The sequence below is a fragment of the Ovis aries genome, chromosome 1 (assembly GCF_016772045.2).
Source record: "Ovis aries strain OAR_USU_Benz2616 breed Rambouillet chromosome 1, ARS-UI_Ramb_v3.0, whole genome shotgun sequence".
NCBI classification, from domain to species: domain Eukaryota; kingdom Metazoa; phylum Chordata; class Mammalia; order Artiodactyla; family Bovidae; genus Ovis; species Ovis aries.
In genome coordinates, this window is record NC_056054.1 from 204,793,038 (window position 1) to 204,808,742 (window position 15,705).

The 15,705-nt window shown below is 38.7% G+C and overlaps 1 protein-coding gene across 4 annotated transcripts in view; it reads left to right on the forward strand.

The window, feature by feature from the left end:
- MCCC1 (methylcrotonyl-CoA carboxylase subunit 1) overlaps positions 1-15,705 on the forward strand; it is a 53,426-nt gene that overhangs the window by 10,517 nt on the left and 27,204 nt on the right. For 3 of the 4 annotated variants that reach the window (XM_027957956.2, XM_027957965.2, XM_042233969.1), the window contains 5 exons: positions 48-143; positions 9,902-10,023; positions 10,463-10,610; positions 10,699-10,820; positions 14,342-14,453. In XM_027957956.2, coding sequence (XP_027813757.1) covers positions 48-143; positions 9,902-10,023; positions 10,463-10,610; positions 10,699-10,820; positions 14,342-14,453 — 600 coding nt within the window. The remainder of the gene's footprint in view (positions 1-47; positions 144-9,901; positions 10,024-10,462; positions 10,611-10,698; positions 10,821-14,341; positions 14,454-15,705) is intronic. The other variant, XM_012098280.3, reaches the window with a different exon arrangement.

A 15,705-nucleotide genomic window follows, 5' to 3' on the forward strand; every position in this document is an offset into this window, starting at 1 on the left:
GTGTCCTAGCTGTGCGGTCTGTTAAGCCTGTAATATTCCTTCCACAGGCAGATGAAGCCTACCTCATCGGCCCCGCTCCCTCTCAGCAGAGCTACCTTTCTATGGAAAAAATCATTCAAGTGGCCAAGATCTCCGCCGCACAGGTAATAGATTCGTGAAGAAATCTGCATTGCAAGAGGAATAAGTTTTGTACAGTTTACACAAAGTTACTTATTATTTATAGAACTTGTTCTCTCTTTTTAACTATTCCTAAGGTTTTTACATTTGATTATGGGGTTGTTCACTTCATGGGAAATAGATGGGGAAACAGTGGAAACAGTATCAGACTTTTATTTTGGGGGGCTCCAAAATCACTGCAGATGGTGATTGCAGCCATGGAATTAAAAGACGCTTACTCCTCGGAAGGAAAGTTATGACCAACCTAGATAGCATATTCAAAAGCAGAGACATTACTTTGCCAACAAAGGTCCATCTAGTCAAGGCTATGGTTTTTCCAGTAGTCGTGTATAGATGTGAGAGTTGGACTGTGAAGAAAGCTGAGCGCCGAAGAATTGATGCTTTTGGACTATGGTGTTGGAGAAGACTCTTGAGAGTCACTTGGACTGCAAGGAGATCCAACCAGTCCATCCTAAAGGAGATCAGTCCTGGGTGTTCTTTGGAAGGACAGATGTTGAAGCTGAAACTCCAATACTTTGGCCACATGATGTGAAGAGCTGACTCATTTGAAAAGACCCTGATGCTGGGAAAGATTGAGGGAAGGAGGAGAAGGGGATGACAGAGGATGAGATGGCTGGATGGCATCACCGTCTCAATGGACATGAGTTTGGGTAAACTCCAGGAGTTGGTGATGGACAGGGAGGCCTGGCGTGCTGCGATTCATGGGGTCGCAAAGAGTCAGACACGACTGAGTGACTGAACTGAATGGGGTTGTTATTGTAAACAAGATGTGTCCCTTCTCACTCATCAGCCACTTTACCTTCTTACTGAATCCTGTGCTTTAGATCTTTAGATCTAAAAGCTTTAGATCTTTGGGGAAACAGGTAGAGGGAGGTTTTAATTACATATTTAAGAGGGAGATCCTCTATCTTCCAAGGAATCCTCTGTCTACTAAGACAGGTCCTAGGAACATCAGATTCTTTAGCAGAAATAGATGGTGGTCTAAATTATAAGGAAAAGTAGATTCAAAAAAGGAGTCTTTTTCCCTCTTGACTTCCCAGTCTCATTCCAGGGCCCTGCTCCCTGGTTTTTCAATATCTCAGGCTCAAAACTTCACTGTTATTACATCTCTCATCCTTCAAAATAAAACAGGAGCCAACTTGTATTGAATCTTTCTTTGAATTGTCTCCAGAAGTTGTTCTTTTTAATCACACAGCCAGTCCTTGCAATCTCTTATCTGGATTTTCTGATTCTCATCTGATTTCCCTGCTTCTAAATCCCCTGCCAATCCAATGAGTTGTGCTAGGCAGATTACTGCTAGCAGTTGCTTTTACTATAAGACAGGTGTTTCTTAAACACTTGTTTCCTCAATACCGCCTACTCTTTATTTTTTTCTCAATAACTTACCCCCTGTCTCATCCTATTCCCCAGTGAGTAAATCCCCAGTGGTTACAAGATAAAGTTCAAATTCTTCAGCCTAGCATTTGAGTGTTTCCAGTATTTATCAAAACTTACCTCTCATCACCAGTTCTTTATAATGGCTACAGTGAACTTTTCTCCATCTTTGCACATTATGCTTATTTCTCTGAGCATTTGCTTATATTGTTCTATGTGCCTAAAGTACTCTTTCCCCCTTGACATCTCATTCATGCATTTATTCGCTCAGCAGGCGTTATTTGGTCTTCTGCTTTGTGCCAGCTTCTAAGTATGAATGCAGCAATGACTAATAAGAGTTTATACCCTGTGTCTAAAGCTACACTCTGGTAGTTGAGGCAGAAAATAAGTTCAGTTCAGTTCAGCCTTTCAGTCATGTCTGACTCTTTGCGACCCCGTGGACTGCAAAACTCCATGCCTCCCTGTCCATGACCAACTCCCAGAGTTTACTCAAGCTCATGACCATCAAGTCGGTGATGCCATCCAGCCATCTCATCCTCTGTCATCCCCTTCTCCTTCTGCCCCCAATCCTTCCCAGCATCAGAGTCTTTTCCAATGAGTGAACTCTTTGCATGAGGTGGCCAAACTACTGGAGTTTCAGCGTTAGCATCATTCCTTCCAAAGAACACCCTGGGCTGATCTCCTTCAGAATGGACTGGTTGGATCTCCTTGCAGTCCAAGGGACTCTGTAGAGTCTTCTCCAATATCACAGTTCAAAGCATCAATTCTTCGGCACTCAGCTTTCTTTATAGTCCAACTCTCACATCCATGTATGACTACTGGCAAAACTATAGCTTTGACTAGATGGACCTTTGGTGGCAATGTAATGTCTCTGCTTTTTAATGTGCTGTCTAAGTTGGTCATAACTTTTCTTCTAATAAGCAGGTGTCTTTTAATTTCATGGCTGCAGTCACCATCTGCAGTAATTTTGGAGCCCACGAAAATAAAATCTGTCACTGTTTCCATTGTTTCCCCATCTATTTGCCATGAAGTGATGGGACCAGATGCCATGATCTTTGTTTTCTGAATGTTGAACTTTAAGCCAACTTTTTCACTCTTCTTTCATTTTCATCAAGAGGCTCTTTAGTTCTTTTTTGTTTTCTGCCATAAGGGTGGTGTTATCTGCATATCTGAGGTTATTGACATTTCTCCCAGCAGTCTTGATTCCAGCTTGTGCTTCATCCAGCCCAGTGTTTCTCATGATGTACTCTGCGTATAAGTTAAATAAGCAGGGTGACAATATACAGCCTTGACGTACTCCTTTCCCTGTTTGGAACCAGTCTGTTGTTCCATGTCCAGTTCTAACTGTTACTTCCTGACCTGCATACAGATTTCTCAATAGGCAGGTCAGGTGGTCTGTATTCCCATCTCTTTCAGAATTTTCCACAGTTTATTGTGATCCACACAGTCAGAGGCTTTGGCATAGTTAATAAAGCAGAACTAGATGTTGTTCTGGAACTCTCTTGCTTTTTTGATAATCCAGAGGATGTTGGCAATTTGATCTCTGGTTTCTCTGCCTTTTCTAAATCCAGCTTGAACATCTGGATGTTCACAGTTCACATGCTGTTGAAGCCTGGCTTGGAGAATTTTGAGCATTACTTTACTAGTGTGTTTAATAGACCTTGTCTGGCATTTTGGGAAAGAGGAAGGTTTAATCAGAAATTTCAAAAATAACTTCTTGTAAGCCAGTCAGCTTCCTTATTTTATCTTTGCTTTCAGAGGTGAAAATCCTTTTCCTTTTTAATGGCAGTTCACTGAGACCATTTTTCAGTGTAAGTAATGACTCTGTAGCAAATGTGTCATATGTTAATTCTGGGAGTTTGTCAACGCCATGTCTATCTGGATTAGTATTACATTAGATGCTGTAAGAACACAAATAGTGTTACAGTAACACAAATAATCTTTACACGTTTTGCCCGGATATTTAAGATTTGAGGTGAATTGCAAGTATTACAGATAGTGGTTAAGAGTAAAAGCAAGAAATAAGTAATATGGGACTATTATTGGGGCATAGTGATTGGAATTAAGTCAGAAAACTTAGGCCAGAGAAAGCTGCCTGATCAAAAAGGAAGTTTCAGTTCAGTTCACTCGTTCAGTCATGTCTGACTCTTTGCAACCCCATGAATTGCAGCACGCCTGGCCTCCCTGTCCATCACCAACTCCCGGAGTTTACTCAAACTCATGTCCATCGAGTTGGTGGTGCCATCCAGGCATCTCATCCTCTGTCATCCCCTTCTCCTCCTGCCTCCAATCCCTCCCAGCATCAGAGTCTTTTCCAGTGAGTCAACTCTTCGCATGAGGTGGCCAAAGTATTGATGTTTCAGCTTTAGCATCATTCCTTCCAAAGAACACCCAGGACTGATCTCCTTCAGAATGGACTGGTTGGATTTCCTTGCAGTCCAAGGGACTCTCTCAAGAGTCTTCTCCAACACCACAGTTCAAAAGCATCAGTTCTTCAGCGCTCAGCTTTCTTTGGTAGGTTACAATTTACAGGGCTCTTTGCTTGCTTGCGTGCATGCTAAGTCACGTCTAACTCTTTGTAACCCTATGGACTGTAGCTTGCCAGGCTTCTCTGTCCATGGGTTTCTCCAGGCAAGAATACTGGAGTGGGTTTCCATGTCCTCCTCCAGGGGATGTTCCCAACCCAGGGATCAAACCCGTGTCTCTTACATCTTCTGCATTGGCAGGCAGGGACTTTACCCCTAGGGCCACCTGGGAAGCCCACAGTGTTCTTCACTAAAAGGCTATTTGCCAATTAGGGGAGCAGACCTTGCCCTCACTTTGACAAGAATCGTATTGATTGTTTTAATAAAGGACATTGATTAATGACTTAGCAGCAGCAGCAGCAGTGATATTGAAAGAAGTTTGCAAAAGATATAGAATTCTTTTTTAAAATTTTTATACAATTTTTAAAGGATACATTTTACTTGCAGTTGTTATAAAATATTGGCTATGTTCCCCATGTTGTAGAATGTATTCTTGTAGCTTATTCTATACAAAATGGTTTATACTGCTTAGTCTCCTACCCCTGTTTTGCCCCTCCCTTTTTCCCTCTCCACACTGGTAGTTCTATGTATCTGTGAGTCTGCTTTTTTTTTCTGGTCACGCAGTGTAGCTTGCAGCGTCTTAATTTCCTGGCCAGAGATTGAACCTGCGACCCTGGCCGTGAGAGTACTGAGTCCTAACCACTGGACTGCCAGGGAACTCCTGTTTCTTTTTTGTTGTACTCACTAGCTTGTTGTATTTTTTAGATTCCTCATATAAGTGACTCCATATTTGTCTTTCTCTGTCTGATTTATTTTACTTAACATAATGCCTTCCAAGTCCATTCATGTTGCTGCAAATGGCAAAATTTCATTCTTTTTTATGGCTGAGTAGTATTTCATTGTGTACATATACCAGATCTTCTTTGTCCATTCATCTATTGATGGGCATTTAGGTTGCTTGCAGATCCTAGCAATTGTAAATAATGCTTCTGTGAACATTGGGGTGCATATATCTTTTTGAATTAGTGTTTTCACTTTTTTCCCCCAGATATATACCCGGGAGTAGAATTGCTGGGTTATATGGTAGTTCTCTTTTCAGATTTTTGAGAAGCCTCCATAGTGGCTGCACCAATTTACATTCCCACCAACAGTGCAGAAGTATCCCCTTTTGTCCATATCCCTACCAGCATTTATTATTTCTGTTCTTTTTGATGGTAGCCCTTCTTACAGTTGTGAGGTGATATCTCATTGTAGTTTTGATTTGTATTTCCCTGTTAATTAGTGATGTTGAGCATCTTTTCATGTGCCTGTTGGCCATCTGCATTTCCTTTTTGGAAAAATGTCCATTGGGTTCTTCTGCCCGTTTTTTAATCAGGTTATTTGTTTTTTTGATGTTGAATTGTATGAGTTGTTTATATGTTGCGTATTAATCCCGTATCAGTCATATCATTTGCAAACATTTTCTCCCATTCAGTAGATTGTGTTTTAGTTTTGGCAATGGTTTCCTTTGCTGACCAAAAGCTTTTAATTTTAATGTGGTTCCTTTTGTTTATTTTTGCTTTTATTTCCTTTTCTTTAGGAGACTGATCAAAAAAATATATATTGCTGCAATTTATGTCAAAGTGTCTTCTGCCTGTGTTTTCCCCTAGGAGTTTTATAGTATCTGGTCTTACATTTAGGTCTTTAATCCAGTTTGAGTTTATCTTTGTATATGATGTTAGAGAATGTTCTAATTTTATTCCTTTACATGTGGCTATATATGTACCAGACTGTCTTTTCTCCATTGTATATTTTTGCCTCCTTTGTTGTAGATTGAACATAAATATATGGATTTTTTTTTCTGGGCTTTATCCTGTTCCATTGATGTATGTCTATTTTTATACCAGTACCATACTGCTTTGACTACTATAGCTTTGTAGTATGGTCTGAAGTCAGAGAGAGTGGTTCCTCCAACTCTGTTCTTTCTTAAAATTGTTTTGGCTATTTGAAGTCTTTTGTGTTTCCATGTAGAATTCTAAATGTGGCCATTTTGACATAGGCATTTTTATAGACACTAGAGTAAAATTTACTCAGGAGCTAAATTTCTGGTAATTTGTTCCGTGACATGGCTGTATTGAGAGACTCTGGAAGATACAATGGTAAGCATGCTCATTAGACTGGTCCTCTTGATTGTCAGTTGTCTCAGGTCTTCTGTGGCTGGGAAAGAGGTAGCAGTAGTAAGCTCTGGCTAAAGATTAGAATCACTGAGGAGCCTTTTAAAGAAAATGTTGATGTAGTACCTTGGGCGGGACCTAAAATTACCTGGAAGAGAGCTTTCTGCTCTCTGATGGAATGTTGATGATTATTTGTTTCTTGAACTGAGTATTTATGAAAATTATGTTTAAAAAAGCTGTATACTTACAATGTACATTTTTTTGTAAAGGGGCTTCCCTTGTGGCTCAGCTGGTAAAGAATTGCCTGCAATGTAGGAGACCTAGGTTTGATCCCTGGGTTGGGAAGATCCCCTGGAGAAGGGACCAGCTACCCACTCTAGTATTCTGGCCTGGAGAATTCCATGGACTGTATAGTCCATGGGGTTGCAAAGAGTCAGACACGACTGAGCGACTTCCTTACTTTTTTTGTAAGTATATTATTATTTAGTGAAAAGCTGGTTACCTGGATTAGCTCCTAAACACGAATGTTTTGTGAAAGTGCTCCAGTTTCTTTTAATGTGCCACCAGGAATAAATAACTTTATAAGAGATATTTTAAAATCATACACACACAAAACAAGGATTTGAGGAGTATGAATTGTCTGCTCCACCGTGGAAAGCAGACACATCTCAGTTTTGCTGAAGACAGAGCTAATAGTAACAGCAACAACTTTGTGTCTATGCATATGCTTGATCAAGCGCAGAGCAGAAGAGACACAAACTGTAAACATGGAAGGAATTATTTTGGCTGAGATTTAAGGGTAGGAGATGATACCAGTTTTCTGTCTTTCATGTTAAAGGTGTCTTATTACCAAAGGATGAACAGTCTAAAAAGGCTTGCAATCTTGTGTCGCACCAGGGTGAATCGGCAGCTAAACACATGGCTGAAATTAGCCCACTGGTGGTAGTAGCATTGTTAGATTTCCTTTTTAATCCATTCAAATGCTTGAGGATACTGTGGTTTGTATATATCAGTGTTCACCCTAAAAGAAATTAGTTAAATTCCTTGAGGCCATTCCCATAACGTGTTTGAACATTATTGTTTGCAAAGAGACAGCTGCTTTTCTTCTTAGTTACAAAAACAGAGTATTTATCTAGTTAATCAGGGTTCTGTTGAATTACGTATCTGTTCCAAAAGAAGGGAGGCTAGCATCAAACACTTTGAAAATGAAATTAAGGAAGCAACTGTATTTGCAGTAACATCAATGAAAATCAGACACTTAGTAAAAAAGTTAGTTCAAGACCTATCTACTGAAAACTATGAAACATTTCTGAGAAAAATTAAAGACCTACACATGCATGTTTATAATAGCATTAATCATAATAGCCAAAAACTGAGAAAAATCCAAATTAATAAAAAACAAAATGCGTGGGCTTCCCTGGTAGCTCAGTGGTAGAGAATCTACCTGCCAATGTAGGAGACACAGGTTCAATCCCTGGTCAAGAAGATCCCACATGCGGGAAGCAGCTACACCCGTGTTCAGAGCTTGGCAGCCGAAACTGCGGAGCACGTGGCCACGACTGCTGAAGCCCTTGTGCCTGGGGCCTGTGCTCCACAAGGGAAGCCACCGCAGTGAGGAGCCCGTGCACCACCAGAGTAGCCTCTGCTCCCCTCAACAAGACAAGCCCCGGCAGCAGCAAAGACTCACCACAGCAAAAATTCAATGACTAGAAATAAATATAATTATTTTTTTAATGTGATATAGCCATATAGTCTGTAAACAAAAGTGGTATATATATCGTTGTTGTGGCATGCATGAGTACTCTTTCTTTTTCTTTTTGCTGGTGAACCACAGAAAATTATGGTTAGTTTAAGCCAGACATATAAAATTGTGGACTATATGGTTCCATTATATGAGTCTTCTAAAAGAGGTAAAATTATATAGAAAGAAAGCAAGTCAGTAGTTGCTTGGTTCTGTGAGCAAGGATTCATCATTTATGCATACGGGCATATAGGAATTCTGGTAGAAGTGTCGTAAAGCTGGGGTATAGTCACAGTCCAGTTACAGCACAGTTATCTAAATGTGCTTGATTCATCAGACTGTAAATGGGTGAATGTTGCATATTGTAAATTCTACCTTTAAAAAAGCTGTTAAAAAATCAGATAGGACTGGCATGTAGACCTGTTTTACTTTGCCTTACATAAATAATATTTAACATTTCATATAAAATGACTAAAATCGAACTTTGGTTTAAAAGGAACAAAACTCTGAGCTGACATCAAAATGTGATTATTTGTATTCAGTATCTAGCATATTGCTATGTGCTATTCCTAAGATGTGGGTTTTTCTAGTCACAGGAGTTTCCCAAATGTCTAAAGCTTACCCCTTTTATTTTGAAAGGTTCTTTGGACATAACGGTTTTGAAATAGGGTTGGATAAGCTTTTTTCTTTTCACATTCTCTTGATTATAATTATACATACTTAATTATTATTTTAAAAGGACAGAAATGCCCTCAGGACTGTTGAAGTTGACGTTGCCTTACTCCTTGCTAAACCACATAAGCCTGTTTCACTTTTTACTCTCCTCTCTTTTGTCCCTTTTCACTGTCAGGATGTTTCTCTTAGAAATCTTGCGGTCATTCAGTTACTGATTTTCCTCTTCTGTGGGATAAGGCAGCCAAGTAAATTTCTTAAAACTGTGAGTAAGTTGCGAGTGATTAGGTTAAAATCTAAGAGGGTCCTTTTTCACTGAAGTGTATACAGACTTTACTACTGTTTGACTATATGACTTTTGTTTCATTCTTAGCTTTTTTTCTGGAAAGGCAGCATCAGCAGATAGTGACCTGAAGCTAAATGAGTTAGTATTGTGTAAGGGTGCTCTTTGCAACTTTTGGGCACACGGTTTCAGTTCTAGGCCGGCTTTGTAGAGAGAGCAAACCGCCACCTACCTGCTTTACCACCCTGAAGTTCTTTACTCCTAACTGCAAATATTCCTTGACATTTCATATATACCTGAAAGAATGTAAAGCAGGATACTTGTATACTAATGTTCATAGCAGCATTACTCACAGTAACCAAAGCAGTCTGTGTGTCTATCAGATAGACACGGATGAACAAAATGTAGACTGTAACTGCAGTGGACCATTATGCAGCCGTAAAAAGAAATGATATTCTAATACTTGAAAATAGCATGCTAAATAAAATAAGCCAGAGACAAATAGGCAAATATTGTTTGATTCCCTTTTATCAGGTACAGAAAAGATGGAAATAAAACAGAGGCTATCAGGGAATGGGAAATTATTATTTAATAGGTATAGAATTTGAGGGTTGATGGATGGTGATGGTTGCACAACATTGTGAGCATACTTAACGCCACTGAACTATACACTGAAAGTGGTTAAAATGGTAAATTTGATATGATATTACCACCATAAAAAGAAATATTGGTTTTTCTGTTTCAGGTAAGGCTTCAGAACTTCAGTAGGAAAATTCAGTTGTAAATCAAATATGCTTCAATTAAAAAATATATTAGAAAAATAAAGTTCGGACGTCTCTTTGGAAACATGTTCTGATAGAGACCATGTGTACCTGTCAGCACAGGGAGGGGCCTCCCCAGAGGGAGATGCCATCACCTGTGCTGCAGTCTGCCAGTGGAGCACCAGAAAGCTAACCTGTTCGTTTCTCCCTTCTAGGCTGTCCATCCAGGATATGGCTTTCTCTCAGAAAACATGGAATTTGCCGAACTGTGTAAGCAAGAAGGAATTATTTTTGTAGGTCCTCCTTCATCAGCAATTAGAGACATGGGTATAAAGAGGTATGAGTGTATATCTTTTAAATACGGCCATCAGAAGATGAATTGAAATGGTTTATTTTACCTACAATAGACCTAGGTAATAGGTTAATATATCTTTATGTCATCATAGGCATAACTTATGTATATGCCACTACAATGCATTACAGAAAATATTCAAGTATCAAGCATAATAATTGTGTTGGTAATCAATATGTTGATCTGTTTTTGGGGATTAAAAAACAGGATGGAATGAACTACCATATGAAAACTGGGTTGAGAAAACTAGTAGATATTTTAACAATTGTAATAATATTAGTTGTCTCAGACTACAGTCCTTTCTTTCCTATGGAGTGTTTTCTTTTTAAAGTTCCATTGTATTTTATAGACTCGGCAGTATTTGTGTTTTTCTTGTATGAAATAATTCATAGCTTTGGGGCATATCAATTTTTTTATTCTAAAGCACATCTAAATCCATCATGGCTGCTGCTGGAGTGCCTGTTGTGGAGGGTTATCACGGGGAGGACCAGTCAGATCAATGCCTGAAAGAGCATGCTAGGACAATTGGTTACCCCGTCATGATTAAAGCCGTCCGCGGCGGAGGAGGAAAAGTAAGGTTGTGCGTGCTTGTATTTTCTGTTTTGGACTAGTCTAAGTTGTTTTACTTATGCTGTAGACATCACTATCTTTCCATCTTAGGGTATGAGGATCGTTAGATCTGAAAAAGAATTTCAAGAGCAGTTAGAATCAGCACGGAGAGAAGCTAAGAAGTCTTTCAATGATGATGCCATGCTGATTGAGAAGTTTGTGGACACACCAAGGTAGGTTCAGCTCTTTTTTTCTGACTCAAATTTTAAAATTGAGTTAGAAATGCAAGCACATTATGTAAAATATAAAGTTCTAAGAGTACATGAGTACATTAAGTTCCTCAGTCCCACTCCACCTATATTAAGGTATGTATTCCTCCAGGTATTTTCTACATGAATAGAAACATTTATGCATAGACACACAGAATACAAGATACATACAGAAGAACAGTAAATAGAACCTTAATAATATATGCTAGTATTATATGGTAGACATCTTTCTCTGGCAGTAAATACGGATATACCTCATTCTTTTTATTGGGTGTTTATTGGTTCCATGATAAAGATGTATCATTAATTCATTCATTGCATTTCTTGTTGATGGCATTTAGTCTTTTCAAAGTAAAATTCTTGTAAGAAATTAAGCTTTATATTACAGAACTCTGTAAGCATCATCTGACATGTTCAGAAAATGGAAATAGTTACCCAACTTGAATTGTAATTATAAGTGATATGTTAACAGATAATACTAATAGCTCACCCTTATTTTGCACTTAACCATGGCCAGGGTTTAAGTATTTCACATGTACTAAGTAGTAGTCTTAGTATATTTCTAAGATTCTTTGCAACCCTGTGGACTGTAGCCTGCCAGGCTCCTCTGTCCATGGGGATTCTCCAGGCAAGAATATTGGAGTGGGTTGCCATGCCCTTCTCCAGAGGATCTACCCAACCCAGGATTTGAACCCGGGTCTCCTGCATTGCAGGTGGATCCTTTACCACTGAGCCACCGGGGAAACAAGTAGTAATCTTGCTGTCCTTCCATTTCTAATCTAATTCCTGCAACAGTCCCATTAGGTACGCCCTGTTCTCTTTTTTTTCAGGTGAATATACTGAGCAGCAGAGTGGTCATCTGAATTGCCTGAGGTCTCCAAATTAGGAACTGGTGAAGCTGAGATTTGAACCCAGGCAATTTGACTCTGGAATTCACACTCCCAGTGACCACACTAAACTGCTTCTCTGGGTGCCACTATAGCAAATACCATGTGCATTTCTAATTTATTTTATTAGAAATTTTATTTTCACGTGTATTGCTTAAAGTAAGATACTGATTATAAAAGCTTCTTGTTTCATAGATTTTGTGTTAAATATACAGACACACACATATATAAACCTGTAAGTCAAAAGTGACTTTATCAAGAATAATTCATTTTGTAACAATAACCAGAGAGAGATTTACGTTGAAGATGATGAGCTAAAGCTTCAGTCCCTTCTCTTCTATGGGCACCTTTGAAGATTCTATACCTATTTTTTGTACTTTTCTTAAAGTGGGCTCCCAAATTGTTTTTGTTTCAAGCCTTACAAAATTTAGAATTGTCCCTGAGCGTGGCACAGTAAATTAAATTCATTTAGAATGTGACAGTTTAAAAAAAGTCAGTCTCAAAATATTTTATTCATGATAGTCATCAGGAAAAGTAATATAAATACATTACAAACTTGAAAAATACAAGATATGGAAAACAAAATCATTATAAGTATTAGCATTTCTACATATTTGTCTTCTGTATTTTCTAGTAATAACATTTCAATATCATGATAATCACACTATTTTATATTCTGCTAAATAATTACTTGTTGAATTAATGAAGGGCCAGAAGAATGTGGTGCCAATAACTGAGAAAAGTAGAAATCAAAATGTATTATATATCTGATTAGAACTATTGAGCTTATTTGAAAGGTTGGGATAGGTAACAGTCTTCAAAGTGTGCTATTTTAATCTAAAAAAAAATCAGACTCCTTCCTCACTTTATATTCAGTATACATTCTAGATGGATTAAAAGTGTAAATAGGAAAATAAAAACTTTAGAACTCTTAGAAAATATCAAGGCATTCCTACCAGAAACCAGCTGCATCTGTGTATCTAGCCAGACCCTGGCAATGACTGAATTGGAGTGACTGGGATTTGATGCACTTCCTGGTTCTCAGACACTGTGCTCCAGAATCTCTACGTTAGATAAAACAACACAGAAAAGGATCATCAGAAAAGGGGAAATAACAAGAGTGATTTGACAACTGTAGGAATCCTAACAGAACACAGATTGTCAGAGGGCGTCCTTTGTAAAGAGCCAAGGGAAAATGTTTCCAGTTTCTGAGACGTCAGAAAAGAGCTGTCCTGTGCTCTTGGTGTGGCCTCCAGTGCTCCTTTCAGAACTTGGAGTTCCTGCTCCAGTGTCTCCTTTCCTGGGACAGCTAAAGGATAAGGGGGAGTCAGTGGGTGTGGTAAAGTCAGGAACTTGGATCTCTATAATGAAAGGAAGAATACTAGAGGGGACATAGAATCTCTTGGGCTTTTGATTCTTAATTGATCTCACAGATAAGTTTATTCAAAATAATGATAGCAAGAATGAGTTTGGTGTTGGTAGCTTACGAGTAAATAAAAACAGAAAAGATCAAGGAGGCAAATCCCAAAGGAAGAAATCAGCTCCTATTATTTTGTCAAGAGAATATGTTGGACAAATTGGGACATTTTTAAATAGAACATTCAGTAGAAGTGATACGTGAAGGAAAAACATATCTTCCAAGGGGTTTAATGAAGTGTTTCATGAGGTGAACAAAAAGGAACAGAAATTAGCCATTGTGCTGAAATAGAACATCAGAAGACTTCCTGGATTTTTTAAAAATTTCTTGTATGTTTGATACTTTCTACTCTAAAAACTCAACCGAGAGCTTCCCTGGTGACTCAGTGGTAAAGAATTGTATTGCCAGTACAGGAGACGCAGGTTTGATCCTTGAATCAGGAAGATCCCCTGGAGTAGGAAATGCCTACCCACTCCAGTATTCTTGCCTGGGAAATCTCATGGACAGAAGGGCCTGGCAGGCTGGAAGAGAGTGAGACACAATTTAGCAACTAAATAACAAAAATTCAACTGCAAAAAAATTTCTGTATTATAGTGGTGAATGTGTGAGATGAACTACAGTGTGAACATATCAAAATGAATCTTCTGGGAAGAATGCTTTCATGTTCACCAAATGGTCTGAGTTACCCTTCTTTTTTTAAATGTTAGGTACATTTATTCTTAACATGATTTCTGATAATTATACTATGTTACACTCAACATTAAAGTGACTTTTTTTGGTTTTTGATTTAATATTAATATGTTCTAAAAAACTAATGACCCATGTAAATTTATTCCTTAACCTTTCTATGGATAAGCCCTTGTAATTTTCAGTCTGCCTTAGTTTAAAATCTGACTATAAGAGTTGCTTTTTTAAATCCTCCAATCATTTAAAAAAAAATGTTGTCACTGACTTTTTGAGGATACATGACATGCAGCTATAATTTGTAATTTTGATATAGTCAGATTTATCAGTCTTTGGCTTGTCGGCTTGTATTTGCTACTTGCTCCTGCTGTGAGGTCATCGATACGGTCTCCAGTGTTTTCTCAGCTTTCTTATTTCTCACTCATTCCATGTATATAATTTTTTTTTCTTGAATGTTCAACCTACAAATGGAGACTTTTCGTTGGGTTTTTAAATAGGCATGTAGAAGTGCAGGTGTTTGGTGACCACCATGGCAATGTCGTGTACTTGTTTGAAAGAGACTGTAGTGTACAGAGGAGACATCAGAAGATCATTGAAGAGGCCCCAGGGGTAAGGATCTTGTAAAGAAATTTGTAAGCTTTTCTATATTGTAAACCCCAGACTTTGATGTCAGAAATCTGTGAAGCTAGTGTCTCCCTCAAAGTGCTGCTGAACAGCTACTCTCCAGTAGTAGTAATCCAATTTCACTGTGGTTTTAGGGATGAGGAGCAGGTTGGTGTTCAGAGGGCACACTAGGGCTTGGATCCTTCTGGATAGTGTCTAGAAAAAGCTGCTCTGATCCACTTTGGACCTGACTTACAGTGAACAGCTACTGTTTCCATGCATATTTTAAATTGTAATTACCTAGCATGTTTGAGGAATGTTAATTGAATGTATTCTTTCTGAAGAAGACTCCCTAATTGCTACTTCAGATGTTCCTAAAATACACTAATGGTATTCCCAACTTAAAGGTTTTATTGTATAGGAGAGCTATTTGCTCTTATTTGGCAACTTTGTCCCCTTAGAATTGTGTACATCTCTTTGAGACTACCTCTTGACTGGCACAGCTTGTTTTCTGGGTCATGGCCTACTCCTGCTGCTGCTGCTGCTAAGTTGCTTCAGTCGTGTCCGACCCTGCGCGACCCCATAGATGGCAGCCCACCAGGCTCCCCCATCCCTGGGATTCTCCAGGCAAGAACTACTCCTAGAATTACCTATTTTGGGATTTACATTTCTTTGCAACCTGCTACTGCTATAGGCCTCTTTTGTGTCCAAAGTTATATATGAGTTTTTTAAAATATGTATTTCTAAAAGATCATGGATCTAAAGTTTCTGGTTAATCAGTTTGTTATTCTCATACTATATTCAGACTTTAATTTCTGTTGCAGAATATATTGTACTGTTTCAAGTTGTTGTTCAGTCACTAAGTCATGTCTGACTCTTTGAGACCCTATGAACTGCTCCACACCAGGCTTCCCTGTCCTTTACTGTCTTCCAGAGTTTGCTCAAACTCATGTCCTTTTGAGTTGGTGATACCATCCAACCACCTCATCCTCTGTCATCTCCTTCTCCTCTGGCATTCAGTCTTTCCCATCATCGGGGTCTTTTCCAGTGAGTCCACTCTTTGTATCAGGTGGCTGAAGTATTGGAGCTTCAGCTTTAGCATCAGTCCTTCCAGTGAATATTCAGGGTTGGTTTCCTTTAGGATTGACTGGTTTGATCTTCTTGCAGTCCAAGGGACTCTCAAGTCTTCTCCAGCATCACAATTTGAAAGCATCAATTCTTTGGCACTTAGCTTTCTTTATGGTCCAAATTTCACATC